We start from the raw sequence: 15654 nt of genomic DNA on the forward strand, positions 1-15654 counted from the left end.
CGTGGAATTCTCCAGGCAAGAATATTGGAGTGGGTTACCATTCCCTTCTCCAGAGGATCTTTCCGACCCAGGGATCGAACCTGGGTCTCCTGAATTGCAGGCAGATTCTTGACTATCTGTGCCACCAGGGAAGCCTCTTAAATTATATATTATATTAAAATAACATGACTTAAAACTATACTGAGATACTATTTCTCACCTATGACTAGCAAAAATACAAAGATTGATAACCTACTCTTGTTGCTGAGACTGATACTTTCATACCTTATTGGTGAAACTGAAAAATGGTACAACCTGTAAATTATCCATGCATTTACCCATTGGTCTAGCAATTCTTGAAATCTCTCTTCAGACACTCTTGCCCAGGGGTCCCTGACCTTTTTGGCACCAGGGACCTATTTTGTGGCAGATAATTTTCCCATGGACCAAGGGTGGGAGCATGGTTTCCTGATGATTCAAGTGCATTACCTTTATAGTCCACTTTATTTTTAATGTAGTGCTGCCACTGATCTGACAGGAGCTACCGGTTCATGGCCTAGAGGTTGGGGACCCCTTCTCTTGCCCATATAGGAAGTGGACATACATTCAGAATTTAGTATGGCATTTTTATAGTAATAAAAATTTAGACGTAACCCAAGTGATCAGCAATATGGGACAGGTTACATAAGCAATGGTACATCTTCTGGAAGGGGTATTATCAACTGTATTATGTGGAGGGTACTCACCATGGAGAGATCTCTAGGATATATTGCCACATGACAGAAAGCAAGATGCAGAACAGTGTGTACATTCCTTTTATATTTGTATAAAGAAATATGAAGGTGATATACTTGAAGGGGGGAGGGGTGAAAAGGTAGATGGGACCTGGGTAGGGATGGGATTTCTCAGTGTGTATCTTTTCCCATGGTTTAGATTCTTGAGCCATGTAAATGTATTGTGTATTCAAATATAGTAATTAAAAACCCCAAACTCTCTAACTTTAGCTTCACAAGGAAAATATCCCCAGTTCTTTGATTAAATAAGTCTGAATAAAAACCTCCAAAGCAGTAGTCACTACTGTTAACTCTTCTTCAAACAACCTACCTTGTCAAGAGGCTATGTTTGATGCTAGATTGAAAAAAAATTAAAAATTAATTTAGGAGTTCCCCTTCTTTATCCTCTAATCCCTCTAGGGAGGAGTGGTGTCATTACTAAGACTTTGCTGCCTGTAGCAGATGGGTCTTGTTACTATTTTTTTTATGGCTAGCCTGATGTATGTTCTTCAGAGACCTGTTTAATCTGAAGTCAAGGTAGTGAACTCCCTTCTTGGTTGGCCCCAGGAAAGAATGGAAACCGTAGAAATGGAGATCCTGATACCCCCGGTGAACTGACGCAGGTTCTGCTGCTACTCTTCTCTTGGGGCAAAGCAGGGTGAAATCCCCCAGGTGACTGAAAGTGAGTGCTAGTCACTCAGTCATGTCCGACTCTTGGCAACCCCATAGACTGTAGCTTGCTAGGCTCCCCTGTCCGTGGAATTCTCCATTGGAGAAGTCTAGTGTTCAACCCAGAGATCAAACACAGGTCTCCTGCATTGCAGGCAGATTCTTTACCGTCTGAGCCACCAGGAAAGTCAGGTCATTGAGGAGACCGTATTTTGTTAAATGTTCTTTCCTTGTGTTTGACAAAATTAACTTTTCGTCTTATGCTAGACGCATGCTCAGTGGTAGTACTGCCTTACTGTCCCCACCAATCTGCTTCTTCCCAGATCCCTCTCTTGATAACTGGCATCTCCATCTCATCAGCCAAGCCAGGCCTGCGCTGTCTGCAGGCCATGCTGGGGAGTCTCCTTTCTTTCATCAGAAACCTCACATCCAACAGAGTTCTGGGGAAGCCACCAAACCAGCAACTTTTCTGCCCTTAAGGCACTGATGTAGTTCCTTCCAGCTGATCTCCTATTTCATTTCCAGAAGATCTGTTTAAGTGACTACTCTGATCACACTGCTCCCTATATAACCCCTCTCGTGGCTCCTGCTGCCCTGGCCCTCATCAGGGGAGGTACAGGCCTTCAGGACCAACTCTGAGTCTTCCTCATCCTTGTCTTTTGCCCCTCCCTGCTCTAGAACCTGGCAGTCCACTGCAGGAATCAATCCCAGAGCTTGCAGAGCAACTCTAAGTCTGTCAAAGGAGTGGTGATGGGCATAGCTACACAAACCCATGTCTCTTGATCATTACGACCTTGCTGGTCCCAAATCTTAGAAAATCTTCTCCACCTGTCCACCACTTCCTGCAAGTGCTGAGCCTTTATAATTGCTCATCTGCTAGAACCTCCTTTCAGTACTCCTTTGCTGACTTAGGCTCATTTCTACCTAGCCCACAAAATGCAGCTATGATGCTGTCTGCTTCATGACAACTTCTGCGACACTGTGTTTCTCTCCAGCTTGATCGAGATGACTTTTTCTTGGTTCATTCCTTTTCGCAATCTGTGTCAATATCTAGCATAAAACTTAACTGTTTATTTCTCCTCCTGGTCACCAAACTAGTAGCTCATTAAGGTGAGAGGCTGCCTTTTGTGTCTGTATCCTGAGTGCTTAAACACAGTACCTGGGTATAGTACATCAGTTCAGTTCAGTTCAGTCGCTCAGTCGTGTCCGACTCTTTGCAACCCCATGAATTGCAGCATGCCAGGCCTCCCTGTCCATCACCAACTCCCGGAGTTCACTGAGACTCACATCCACCGAGTCGGTGTTGCCATCCCACCATCTCATCCTCTGTCGTCCCCTTCTCCTCCTGTCCCCAGTCGCTCCCAGCATCAGAGTCTTTTCCAATGAGTCAACTCTTCGCATGAGGTGGCCAAAGTACTGGAGTTTCAGCTTTAGCATGCTGAAGAATAATGACTGATTCAATAAATATTTTGATAAATGAGTTCTCTGATAAAAGAACAGGGTTAGATGGCTATAAAATAATCTAAGAGAAGGTACTTTAGAGAAGAATTAATGATAGTAAAACAAAATGTTTTAATGTTCTCGAGAAGATCCATGGTAAAGAAGGTGGGTTGAACTATTAGTAACTAAACATCCAAGATTATCTTAGCTCTTAAATTCTATAATTGTGTTTTCTGTGTGACTTCCAGATAGCAGGGTACAAGTATAAATAAAACACAGTTCTTGTGCACTAGAGATTTTAACCTTTCTTGTGCATTAGACATTTTAACCTTTGTGGATAGTTATTTCAATTTGTGCGTTTTTAGAATAATGTCATGTATGTGTTCTCATATGTATTTTGCATATGTACAGCCATGTGCAGGTTATATGTTGTGAATTGTTTATAACCTTTGTCCATGTGTCTCCTACCATTTTTTAATCCTTGATGTACTTTGCGAAGGTTTTTTTTAATATGTTAAGTATTCTAGTTTTTGTATTATAAGCATTTTCTCAGTTTGCTATTTGTCTTTCTAACGGCCTTTCTTATTCTACAATTGTACAAATATTTGTTTGTCTTTTTTACTTTTATGGTTTCACTTTTCTTTAAAAACCCTCTAATCCCCTGAGAATTTGCTCTTGTATGTGGCATGAGATGGGTCTTCCAAGGTGGTGCTGGTTGGTAAAGAACCCTCCTGCCAACACAGGAGATGTAAGAGACTCGGGTTTGATCCCTGGGTTTGGAAGATCCCCTGGAGGAGGAAATGGCAACCCATTCCAGTATTCTTGCATGGAGAATCCCATGGACAGAGCAGCCTGGCGGGCTACAGTCTGGGAGGTTGCAGAGTCGGATGTGACTGAAGTGACTTAGCATGCATGCATGGCATGAGATAGGGATCTGACTTTTTTTCCCCCCCAGATGTTTAGCCAGTAGTTCTAACAGTTTATTGAAAAGTGTAGACATCTTCCAGTGAATATAGCACATTTATATCTTCCAATGTGTGTTTCTTTTTTTCCCCTCCAGCTGAAGAGTGACTGGGCTTTTCATTTCTGGGTTTAAAAGTAATAGCTAGTCACTTTACATTTATGGATAAGGGAAATCACACAATGTAAAGAAAAAGCACATTCAACCCTTCAAAGAAGTAGTCATAAGTAAGATGCAAATTTGGGTAGTCAGTATGCTATTCAACAGATATTCCCAGGTCTCTGCCTTCCAAATACTTGTTATTTCATGACCATTATGACTGGCTGAGGCCATGTGCTTAGTTCTTACAAATTGTGAGTGAATGTGATATGTGTCAGTTTTGGGCTAGAGCATTTAATACCTGATGTGAGACTTTTCTGGAACCTTATTTCCTGTTGGCTGATGACTGATGATGTTCAAGAGGGTGTCTGCCCCTTTAGCCTGAATCCCTGAATGACTGCAAGGAGCAACGTCTTCTGTACTGGGTGTGTAGTGTGAGCACTAAATATACACTTCTGATTATAAGCCACTGAGATTTGGAGGCATAACCTAGCCTATCCTGATTTATACTCATATCCTCTCTTAGTATTTCAATTTTTAATTTTTTAGACATCAACTGAACTCAAGCTAGATGCTTCTCTAAGGAGAAGATATTCTTTCATGAATACTGATCAATACTAGGAAGAAATAAGGTGATTTCAGGAAAATGTTATGAAATAATAACTTCCTATATATATATATATATATTTTTTTTTTTTTTTTCAGGTAATCTGGAGTTCTCAAAATGTTTGCCAAAGCAACACGAAATTTTCTTAAGGAAGTTGATGCTGGAGGTAACCTGATCGCAGTATCAAACTTGAATGACTCAGATAAATTACAACTTCTAAGTCTGGTGACCAAAAAAAAGAGATACTGGTGCTGGCAGAGACCCAAGTACCAGTTTTTATCTGTCACTCTTGGAGATGTACTCACAGAAGACCAGTTTCTGAGTCCAGGTATGTTTCTTTGGTTATATTTACAATTAGTTCCAGATCAGGAGATGATTCTTCTTTTAGACACACGTTGTCTTGTTTTGTTGTTGTTGTTTAGTCACTCAGTCATGTCTGACTCTTTGTGACTCCATGGACTGTAGCCCACCAGGCTCCTTTGTCCATGGGATTCTCCAGACAAGAATACTGGAGTGGGTTGCCATTTCCTTCTCCAGGGGATCTTCCCCACCCAGGGATTGAACCCACGTCTCCTGCAGTGCAGGCAGATTCTTTACCAATGAGCCACTGGGGAAGCCACATGTTGTCTGGAGTGATTATAAAGCCATACCTTATAATCAGTTCTCCTGATTCTTTGCTTACTGTTTTAAAGACATATCCGTTCTGTTTTCTTTTTCTTTTTTATTCTATTTTTGGCTGTGTGGGGTCCTTTTTGCAGTGCATGGGCTTCTCACTGCAGTGGCTTCTTTTGTTGCAGAGCATGGGCTCTAGGGTGCACAAGCTTCAGTAGTTTGGCGGTCAGGCTTAATTGCTCTGAGGTGTGTGGAATCTTCTCAGACCAGGACTAAAACACATGTCTTCTGTATTGGCAGGCAGATTCCTACCCACTGTTCTTTCTACCAGAGGAGTTCCAATAGTGCAATTTTTGGTATAAAAGTACAACATGCCCACTTGTAGATGTTGTGGCTCCTCAATATAAGTGGACTGAGGTTCTACCGCTCCCAATTTGGTTTAATATTGAGGTTGATGATGCCCCGTATCCATCAGGAGAGTGTGAAAGATTTTATTACTCACATAATGAAGCTTTTCTGGGAGAACATAGTAGATTGCCAAGGCTGGTCCAAAAATAACTAGAGAGAAGGGGGAAAAAGATGGGCTTAGTTGTTCTAGTGAATAGGAGGTATGGTGAGGGTTCTGTATGGGTGGGGCTTGCAAGGGTTCAGTTTGCTGCTGGTGCCAATGGAGAGAGCACCTGAAGTTTCTTACCCGATTGCCCAGATGTGTAACAGAAAGGAAAGGAGATAGTGAGCTTGAAATGTCAAACATCAAAAATACTCCTCATTATTACAGAGAAGTATTTATTAAATATAGAAAGGCAAGAAAACAAGTCAATAAAAATTCCTCCATTAAATGTTAATTTCTATTATATTGTATCTTTTTTATCTCTGCATCTAATTTTTGAAAAATAACATTGGAAACACACTACATGTAATTTTAACATGTTCCTCATTTATTTTTTATTTAACCTTATATGTTTAGATTTCTTAGTATGGTTTAAATATTTCTTAGTACTGTTTTCAATAAGCAGTGTGTATGCACCCTAATTTGCTTAACCAGTCCAATTTAGTGCTTTGTATATAGGGTTGCAATGAATATTTTTGTTGTTGTTTTTCCTTTAAACAATTGTTTCAGCGTAGATTCTTTTTTTATTAAAATTTTGTTTTTCTTGAGATATAGTGGATTTACAATATTCTATTAGTTTCAGGTGTATTACATAATGATTCAAAATTTTTATAAATTATATTCCATTTATAGTTATTGTAAAATATTCCCTGTGCTGTATAATATATTGTTGTAGCTTATTTATTTTATACATAGCAGTTTGTACCTCTTAATTCTCTACCCCACTCTTACCCCTCCCTGCTTCTCTCTCCCCTCTGGTAACCATTAGTTTGTATCTGTGAATCTGTTTCTTTTTTATTATATTCACTGTTTGTTTTATTTTTTAGATTCCACCTGTAAGTGATAACATACAGTGTTTGTCTTTCTCTGATTTATTTCACTTGGAAAATACCCTCCAACTCCATCCATGTTGTTGCAAATGGCAAAATTTCATTCTTTTTTTATGGTTGAGTTTTATTCCATTATATATGTATGTGTGTGTATATATATGTATATATATATGCCACATAGTCCTTATATATTCTTCTATTGATGGACACATATGTTGCTTCCATATCTTGGCAATTGTAAATAATGCTGCTGTGAACATTGGGGTAGCACAGATTCTTAAATATACAATTACTGGACCAGAAGTTGGGAGCTTTTCAAAGACTTTTGGTACTGATTCCTACACAACTTGATGAAATAGAGTGATGTATAAAGGTACCATCAACTCTTAATTACTGGGCTAAATGATGTTCAAGTCTTCTTTTAGCTTTAAAGTTCTTTAATTTTGTAATTGCATTTCTCTTTAAAGGGTAAAAGTGACAGAGGGGATAATATGAGTTGACAAATAATCTCTAAACTTTCTTCCAGACCAGCATTCTAGACAGTGCTTTCTTCAGCCAGGCCCATTATCAGAGCTGTCAAGCAATGGGCAAATGAATTGATAGTGATTTATGTCATGTTTTCCCCCTGGATATTGGGTGGAACATTTATTAAATGGTATAACAACTAGCTATGAGGAAAGGCAAGAGAAAAAAAAAAAATCACAGAGCAGCCCATGAACTGCTGAGTAATTGAAATTCACCACTCTGTGCTGCTGGCCTCTTCGTGGTGTCCAGAGAGCTCCTGTTAGATGGGTCAGGCCAGTGGCAGTCCCTGAGATGAGCAAGTCCCACATATGTTCATCAGCTGAGGCCGGAGCTCACCCCTGTGTCTGTGCCCTGTGGGTGTTAGGGCTGTGATGGGAGGTGCCCTCTTCTTTGTCTACCGAGCAGGTTTGAAATGCCTCACCTTTGTCATCCTTGCCCCTGGCAACAATGCTGGAGTGTTGTGTTGTGTTCTGGGATGTGGAGGTTAGAGGACAGTGACTTGATTGTCCCAGTGACAGCCCGTTGGCTTTCTCACTTTTCCCTTCCACCTGCAGCAGTGGATGACTCAGTGCAGAGATGTGCACAGATGACAGCTATTTCAGAACGTGTCTGTGTCTCTCATGGCATTTTGGAATACACAGACAGTCCTGATTATCCCCGGCTGCTGTGGGGGCCAGTCCTGGGGTCAGAGTTTCCAGGAGTGGTAATAAGCCTGATGGGGACCAGAACTGGAAACTGAAGGTAGAGTTTCTATCTGTGTAGCACTTTGTACAACTCAGGACAGTCCTGTTTATTGGGAAATGTTGTTGCTCTGGCCTAAACCCAGTGGATAAACTGAGCACTTGCTGTGTGCCAGGCTCTGTATTACATAATTTAGAGACACCAGCTTCCAGCAGAATCCATCAGGTAGGTATTATTAATTATCTCCAATTTGCATATGACAAACCTGAGGTTCAGGGAGATGGATGAGATACCTAGGTCTCCCAACTAGGAATATTAGAGTAGTGATCAAATCTTGAGCTCTTAACAGCTGCTCCATGCTGCTTTCTAAATCAACTCCCAGAATGTTTGTATTCTCAAGATGTAAATAGGAAAAGGCTTTGATTTGGGGGCATTTTCCTAAACTTTTTATTATTTTTGGTGGAGATAGTCGTTTACTTTGTAAATTTCACAGATAATGAGTGGTAATTAATTCTCATTAACACTGGCTGAGGAATGGGTTTTCTTGACTGCAGTGATAGAAGTATAGGTGTTGGGGGTGGTGACTGGGTTTAAAGAAGCCTTTCAGACTTCCAGTAGATTTGAATCCATTATGAAGTATCACCAGGAGCCCAGGAGAGCCTTGGGTCAGGGGAATGAAAAGGGCCAGTGTCAAGTTCCTAAGAGACTCTCAGTGTAGCCTTCCTTGAATGATGGTGACTGAGACTATTTTTATGGTAGTATTTCAGTCAGTTCAGTTCAGTCGCTCAGTCGTGTCCGACTCTTTGCGACCCCATGAATCGCAGCATGCCAGGCCTCCCTGTCCATCACCAACTCCCGGAGTTCACTCAAACTCACGTCCATCAAGTTGGTGATGCCATCCAGCCATCTCATCCTCTGTCGTTTGGTTCAGTTAAAAATAAGAACAGGAGACATATAGAGGCGTGAGAAGGCTAAGATCCTCAGATGTGTTTACCTTGGTGTTCAGATTAAAAAAAAAAAAGGCAGATCCTAAAGGCAGTCTGGTATGACCTGATGAGGAACATGGAAATTCCTAGGGGAGCTAATTGAAGCTGGGACACCAGCTGGGTGGTGGCATCATTCTTTATTGTCTGGGAAGCCAGGAAGGAAGAATGGAGAGTCTGGAGCTTGCGTACTCCAGGATGGAAGCAGGGAGGAAGGGCATGCTCGCTGACTTTATCAGGAACACAGAGATAAGGAATTGCTTGATACGGAATTGAATGACTGGGTAGAGGTCAGATATAAACAGCTAAATATGGGGAGAACTGTTTGAATGGAGATGGTAATGAAAGCCAGGGGAGTGTTCTTCAAGGCCACGAGGGGAAACGGAAAATGCCCAGGGACAGGTTCAGGCGGCTGATCTGCCAGATACTGGGTCAGGCAGGCCACGCCCTGGGTGGGTGGGTGAGCAGAGTGCCAGGCTGCTGTTTTTTTTCTGCTTAGGTGTCATCCTCATCCAGTCCCTTCATCCTCAAAGCACACATTTAAAACATCCTATTTATTTATCCTATTTATTTATCTGGATAGCAGTTAAACAGATGTTTACTTTAAAATTATTCATGGAACTCTAAAGATACTTTTGGTGCACATGTCTATATGTGTGTATATTGGACTTGAAAGATGAAAAAACAGTAGAGTCCTTGGCCACCAGTACGCACTACACTCTCAGTCAGCGTCCAGGTTCTTTTGTCTGTACAGCGTGGCCGCCGGCTCTCCGCTCTGAGTGCAGACCTTGTGTTTCCCATGGGTTTCCGCAGGATTGGAAAGCTAGGTGACCTGAGGCACAGAGTTGGCCGCTTTGTCATCAGATTCCTCTGCATGTCTTATTCACTGCAGTGGTCGTGGAGTCGGACTTTGTGAAGTACGAGGGCAAGTTTGAAAACCATGTGAGTGGGACCCTGGAGACAGCCCTGGGGAAGGTCAAGCTGAATGTTGGCGGCAAAGGCCTCGTGGAGAGTCAGTCCTCCTTTGGAACCCTGAGGAAGCAGGAGGTGGACTTGCAGCAGCTCATCGGAGATGCCCAGGAGAGGTAATGGGAATTCTGCTCCGCATTTTGACTTTGACACACCTCTCATTTAAATTTTTAAAAAGTTATTTATTTACTTTGGACTGTGCTGGATCTTCGTTGCTGTACATGGGCTTTCTCCAGTTGCGGTGAGTCGCGGCTGCTCTCTAGTTGCCGTGTGCTGAGTTCCTGTTGCGGTGGCTTCTCTTGTTGTGGAACACGAGCTCTAGGTGCGTCGCTTAGTACTTGTGGAACATGGGCTTAGTTGCCCTGTGACATATGGAATCTTCCTGGACCAGAGATCAAACCCATGCCCCCTGCATTGGCAGGCAGATTCTTAACCATTGGACCACCAGGGAAGTCCCATGTCTCTCATTTATAGGTCATTCTGGTGATCCAGTGGTTAAGACTCCAGGCATCCAGTGCAGGGGGCATAGGGGAACTAAGATCCCATATGCTGTGTGGCCAAAAAGAAGGTCATTTGTATCAGCAAACATTACTGAATGCACATCGCTGAAATGTGATGAGCAGTTCATCCGTTAATCTGGACTTTCACTGTTTTTAGCCTGAGCGGGGATACTTGGGAAACACTTTATTTATTTTTTTTTAATTTTATTTTATTTTTAAACTTTACATAATTGTATTAGTTTTGCCAAATATCAAAATGAATCCGCCACAGGTATACATGTGTTCCCCATCCTGAACCCTCCTCCGTCCTCCCTCCCCATACCATCCCTCTGGGTCTTAAAACTTAGAGCAGAAATAAATGCAAAAGAAACAAAAGAGATCATAGCAAAAATCAACAAAACCAAAAGCTGGTTTTTTGAAAGGATAAATAAAATTGACAAACCATTAGCCAGACTCATCAAGAAACAAAGGGAGAAAAATCAAATCAATAAAATTAGAAGTGAAAATGGAGAGATCACAACAGACAACACAGAAATACAAAGGATCATAAGAGACTACTATCAACAATTATATGCCAATAAAATGGACAACGTGGAAGAAATGGACAAATTCTTCGAAAAGTACAACTTTCCAAAACTCAACCAGGAAGAAATAGAAAATCTTAACAGACCCATCACAAGCACGGAAATTGAAACTGTAATCAAAAATCTTCCAGCAAACAAAAGCCCAGGTCCAGACGGCTTCACAGCTGAATTCTACCAAAAATTTAGAGAAGAGCTAACACCTATCCTACTCAAACTCTTCCAGAAAATTGCAGAGGATGGTAAACTTCCAAACTCATTCTATGAGGCCACCATCACCCTAATACCAAAACCTGACAAAGATCCCACAAAAAAGGAAAACTACAGGCCAATATCACTGATGAACATAGATGCAAAAATCCTTAACAAAATTCTAGCAATCAGAATCCAACAACACATTAAAAAGATCATACACCATGACCAAGTGGGCTTTATCCCAGGGATGCAAGGATTCTTCAATATCCGCAAATCAATCAATGTAATACACCACATTAACAAATTGAAAAATAAAAACCATATGATTATCTCAGTAGATGCAGAGAAAGCCTTTGACAAAATTCAACATCCATTTATGATAAAAACTCTCCAGAAAGCAGGAATAGAAGGAACATACTTCAACATAATCAAAGCTATATATGACAAACCCACAGCAAACATTATCCTCAATGGTGAAAAATTGAAAGCATTTCCTCTAAAGTCAGGAACAAGACAGGAGTGCCCACTTTCACCATTACTATTCAACATAGTTTTGGAAGTTTTGGCCACAGCAATCAGAGCAGAAAAAGAAATGAAAGGAATCCAAATTGGAAAAGAAGAAGTAAAGCTCTCACTGTTTGCAGATGACATGATCCTCTACATAGAAAACCCTAGAGACTCCACCAGAAAATTACTAGAACTAATCAATGACTATAGTAAAGTTGCAGGATAGAAAATCAACACACAGAAATCCCTTGCATTCCTATACACTAATAATGAGAAAACAGAAAGAGAAATTAAGGAAACAATTCCATTCACCATTGCAACGGAAAGAATAAAATACTTAGGAATATATCTACCTAAAGAAACTAAAGACCTATATATAGAAAACTATAAAACACTGGTGAAAGAAATCAAAGAGGACACTAACAGATGGAGAAATATACCATGTTCATGGATTGGAAGAATCAGTATAGTGAAAATGAGTATACTACCCAAAGCAATCTATAGATTCAATGCAATCCCTATCAAGCTACCAACAGCATTCTTCACAGAGCTAGAACAAATAATTTCACAATTTGTATGGAAATACTAAAAACCTCGAATAGCCAAAGCGATCTTGAGAAAGAAGAATGGAACTGGAGGAATCAACCTACCTGACTTCAGGCTCTATTACAAAGCCACAGTTATCAAGACAGTATGGTACTGGCACAAAGACAGAAATATAGATCAATGGAACAAAATAGAAAGCCCAGAGATAAATCCACGCACATATGGACACCTTATCTTTGACAAAGGAGGCAAGAATATACAATGGATTAAAGACAATCTCTTTAACAAGTGGTGCTGGGAAATCTGGTCAACCACTTGTAAAAGAATGAAACTAGAACACTTTCTAACACCATACACAAAAATAAACTAAAAATGGATTAAAGATCTAAATGTAAGACCAGAAACTATAAAACTCCTAGAGGAGAACATAGGCAAAACACTCTCCGACATACATCACAGCAGGATCCTCTATGACCCACCTCCCAGCATATTGGAAATAAAAGCAAAAATAAACAAATGGGACCTAATTAACCTTAAAAGCTTCTGCACATCAAAGGAAACTATTAGCAAGGTGAAAAGACAGCCTTCAGAATGGGAGAAAATAATAGCAAATGAAGCAACTGACAAACAACTAATCTCGAGAATATACAAGCAACTCCTACAGCTCAACTCCAGAAAAATAAATGACCCAATCAAAAAATGGGCCAAAGAACTAAACAGACATTTCTCCAAAGAAGACATACAGATGGCTAACAAACACATGAAAAGATGCTCAACATCACTCATTATCAGAGAAATGCAAATCAAAACCACTATGAGGTACCATTTCACACCAGTCAGAATGGCTGCGATCCAAAAGTCTACAAGTGATAAATGCTGGAGAGGGTGTGGAGAAAAGGGAACCCTCTTACACTGTTGGTGGGAATGCAAACTAGTACAGCCACTATGGAGAACAGTGTGGAGATTCCTTAAAAAACTGGAAATAGAACTGCCTTATGATCCAGCAATCCCACTGCTGGGCATACACACTGAGGAAACCAGAAGGGAAAGAGACACGTGTACCCCAATGTTCATTGCAGCACTGTTTATAATAGCCAGGACATGGAAGCAACCTAGATGTCCATCAGCAGATGAATGGATAAGCAAGCTGTGGTACATATACACAATGGAGTATTACTCAGCCATTAAAAAGAATACATTTGAATCAGTTCTAATGAGGTGGATGAAACTGGAGCCTATTATACAGAGTGAAGTAAGGCAGAAAGAAAAACACCAATACAGTATACTAATGCATATATATGGAATTTAGAAAGATGGTAACAATAACCCTGTGTACGAGACAGCAAAAGAGACACTGATGTACAGAACAGTCTTATGGACTCTGTGGGAGAGGGAGAGGGTGGGAAGATTTGGGAGAATGGCATTGAAACATGTAAAAAATCATGTATGAAACGAGTTGCCAGTCCAGGTTCGATGCACGATACTGGGAAACACTTTAAAAGGATGTTACTTCAGGCAAATGTGTACTTTTAAAGAATCATATGATTTATAAAATACCAACCATAAGAAAGCTCTGTTCTACATTTCGGAATATTAAGATCAGAAGTGGGAAAACCACACTCCTCTCTCTCGCTTTTTATGATTTTCTGATTAGGGAAAGAAGAAAGCAGGTGAAGTACTTTGGGGAAGAGCTGGTTTTTAACTCTCAAATCTTAAAGACAATTCCACATTGTTTCGATTCCAGTAAATACAATTTACTCCAGTAAAACTGAAACCTCCAACTCAGATTGGGACTTGAACCCGGCCAAAACCCATAATGTTCCAACTGAGATCACACACCTGTTTTTAGGACTTAATGAAGCTCAGGTTCTTGATGTCTCATCACAAAGAATTCAGTGAGAGAAAGTGATAGGTAAGAAGTGAATTTGGAGAGAAACATGCTCTGCAGAGTGTGAGCCATCTTGGGCAAAAGCTGTGTCAAAATATGGTGTGGTCAACCTTTATGAGCTGCGTAATTTCATAGGCTAATAAGTGGGACAGTATTCCAACTACTTTGGGGAGGCGGCAGAGATTTCTGAGAGTTGGGCCGCAGCCCACTTTTTGGTCTTTGTTGGCCTTGGGACTGTCATGGTGCCTGTGGGTGTATCATTTTGCCAGCTTGATGTGTTAGAATGAGTGTGTGCTGAGGCTCAAGGTCAAGTGCAAGTCAACTTGTCCACCATTTTGGACCCACTTGGTTCTAATCAATCTATGTTGTGTCCTCTGGCTATGTCATTTTTTCAAAGGTTGTGCCCTGCTCTCTTCCCTCCTACTTCAAAATGATTTGTTGTTATTTAGCCACTAATTTGTGTCTGACTCTTTGCAACCCCATGGACTGCAGCACACCAGGGCTGCCTGTCCGTTGCTGTCTCCTAGAGTTTGCCCAAGTTCATGTCCATTGAATTGGTGATGCTATCCAACCATCTCATCCTCTGCCACCCTCTTCTCCTTTTGCCTTCAATCTGTCCCAGCATCAGGGTCTTTTCCAGTGAGTTGGCTTTTCGCATCGGGGGCCAAAGTATTGGAGCTTCAGCTTTAGCATCAGTCCTTCCAATGAATATTCAGGGTTGATTTCTTTTAGGATTGACTGGTTTGATCTCCTTACTGTCAAAGAGACTCTCAAGAGTTTTTTCCAGCACCACAATTCAACGGTATCAGTTTTTCAGCACTGAACCTTCTTTATGGTCCAACTCTCACATCGGTTTCAAAATGATAATACATTATTATTTTTACCTTGTGTTTCTTCAACATTCCTCAACTAACTGCTGAATGAATGCCTACTACATACTGTTCTACATCTTGGGGATTCTGAAGTGAACAAAACACCAGCATTTCTGCCCTATATTCTCGGGGGAGAGAGAGACAACATGTAACTAAGTGATATATATAGTATATTGATGGGTTCACTGGAATGGAGAAAAATTTAGCAGGGAAGGGAGATAGAGGATGCCAGGAATGGGATTTATGACTTGAAAAAGTGGCCAAAGAAGGCATCCTGGGGAAATTGGCATGAGAGAAAAGACTTGAAATTGGGGATGGGAGTGAGTGTAAAGGTGTCTTAGGCAAGAAAGTTGTAGGCAGAGGTGGTGTGGCTGGAGCTGATGAATCTGGGCAGGAGCAGGTGAGGTCAGAGAGGGCCTGTAGGACCTTTGCAGGCCACTGAAAAAACTTTTAACTCTCACTCAGAACTTCCCTTGTGGTTAAAGAATTGCCTGCAATGCGGGAGACCTGGGTTCGGTCCCTGGGTTGACAAGTCCCATGGAGAAAGGAACAGCTACCCACTCCAGTGTTCTGGCCTAGAGAATTCCATGGACAGAGGATATGGCAGGTGACAGTCCATAGGGTTGCAAAGAGTTGGGCAGGACTGAGCGACTTTCACTTTTCTTTTCCTGGGTGAGGTAGGAAGACACTGGAAGACTTTGAGGAGAGAAGTGACGAGATCTAACTTATGTTTTAGGAGGATCATTCTGGCAGCTGAAGAGAGACTGAATGGGCGGAAGCCAGGAGTCCTACTGAGAGGTTATTGCAATAGTCCTGATCAGAGATGA

At 41.1% G+C, this 15654-nt stretch overlaps 1 protein-coding gene across 8 annotated transcripts in view; it reads left to right on the plus strand.

The window, feature by feature from the left end:
* Window positions 1-15654, plus strand: part of GSDME (gasdermin E) — a 116470-nt gene that overhangs the window by 47130 nt on the left and 53686 nt on the right. For all 8 annotated transcript variants that reach the window (XM_055590572.1, XM_055590573.1, XM_055590574.1 and 5 more), the window contains 2 exons: window positions 4627-4856; window positions 9662-9854. In XM_055590572.1, the coding sequence (XP_055446547.1) occupies window positions 4646-4856; window positions 9662-9854 (404 nt within the window). In that variant the 5' untranslated portion in view covers window positions 4627-4645. The remainder of the gene's footprint in view (window positions 1-4626; window positions 4857-9661; window positions 9855-15654) is intronic.

Source organism: Bubalus kerabau, chromosome 8 (genome assembly GCF_029407905.1).
Source record: "Bubalus kerabau isolate K-KA32 ecotype Philippines breed swamp buffalo chromosome 8, PCC_UOA_SB_1v2, whole genome shotgun sequence".
Taxonomy (NCBI): Eukaryota; Metazoa; Chordata; class Mammalia; order Artiodactyla; family Bovidae; genus Bubalus; species Bubalus kerabau.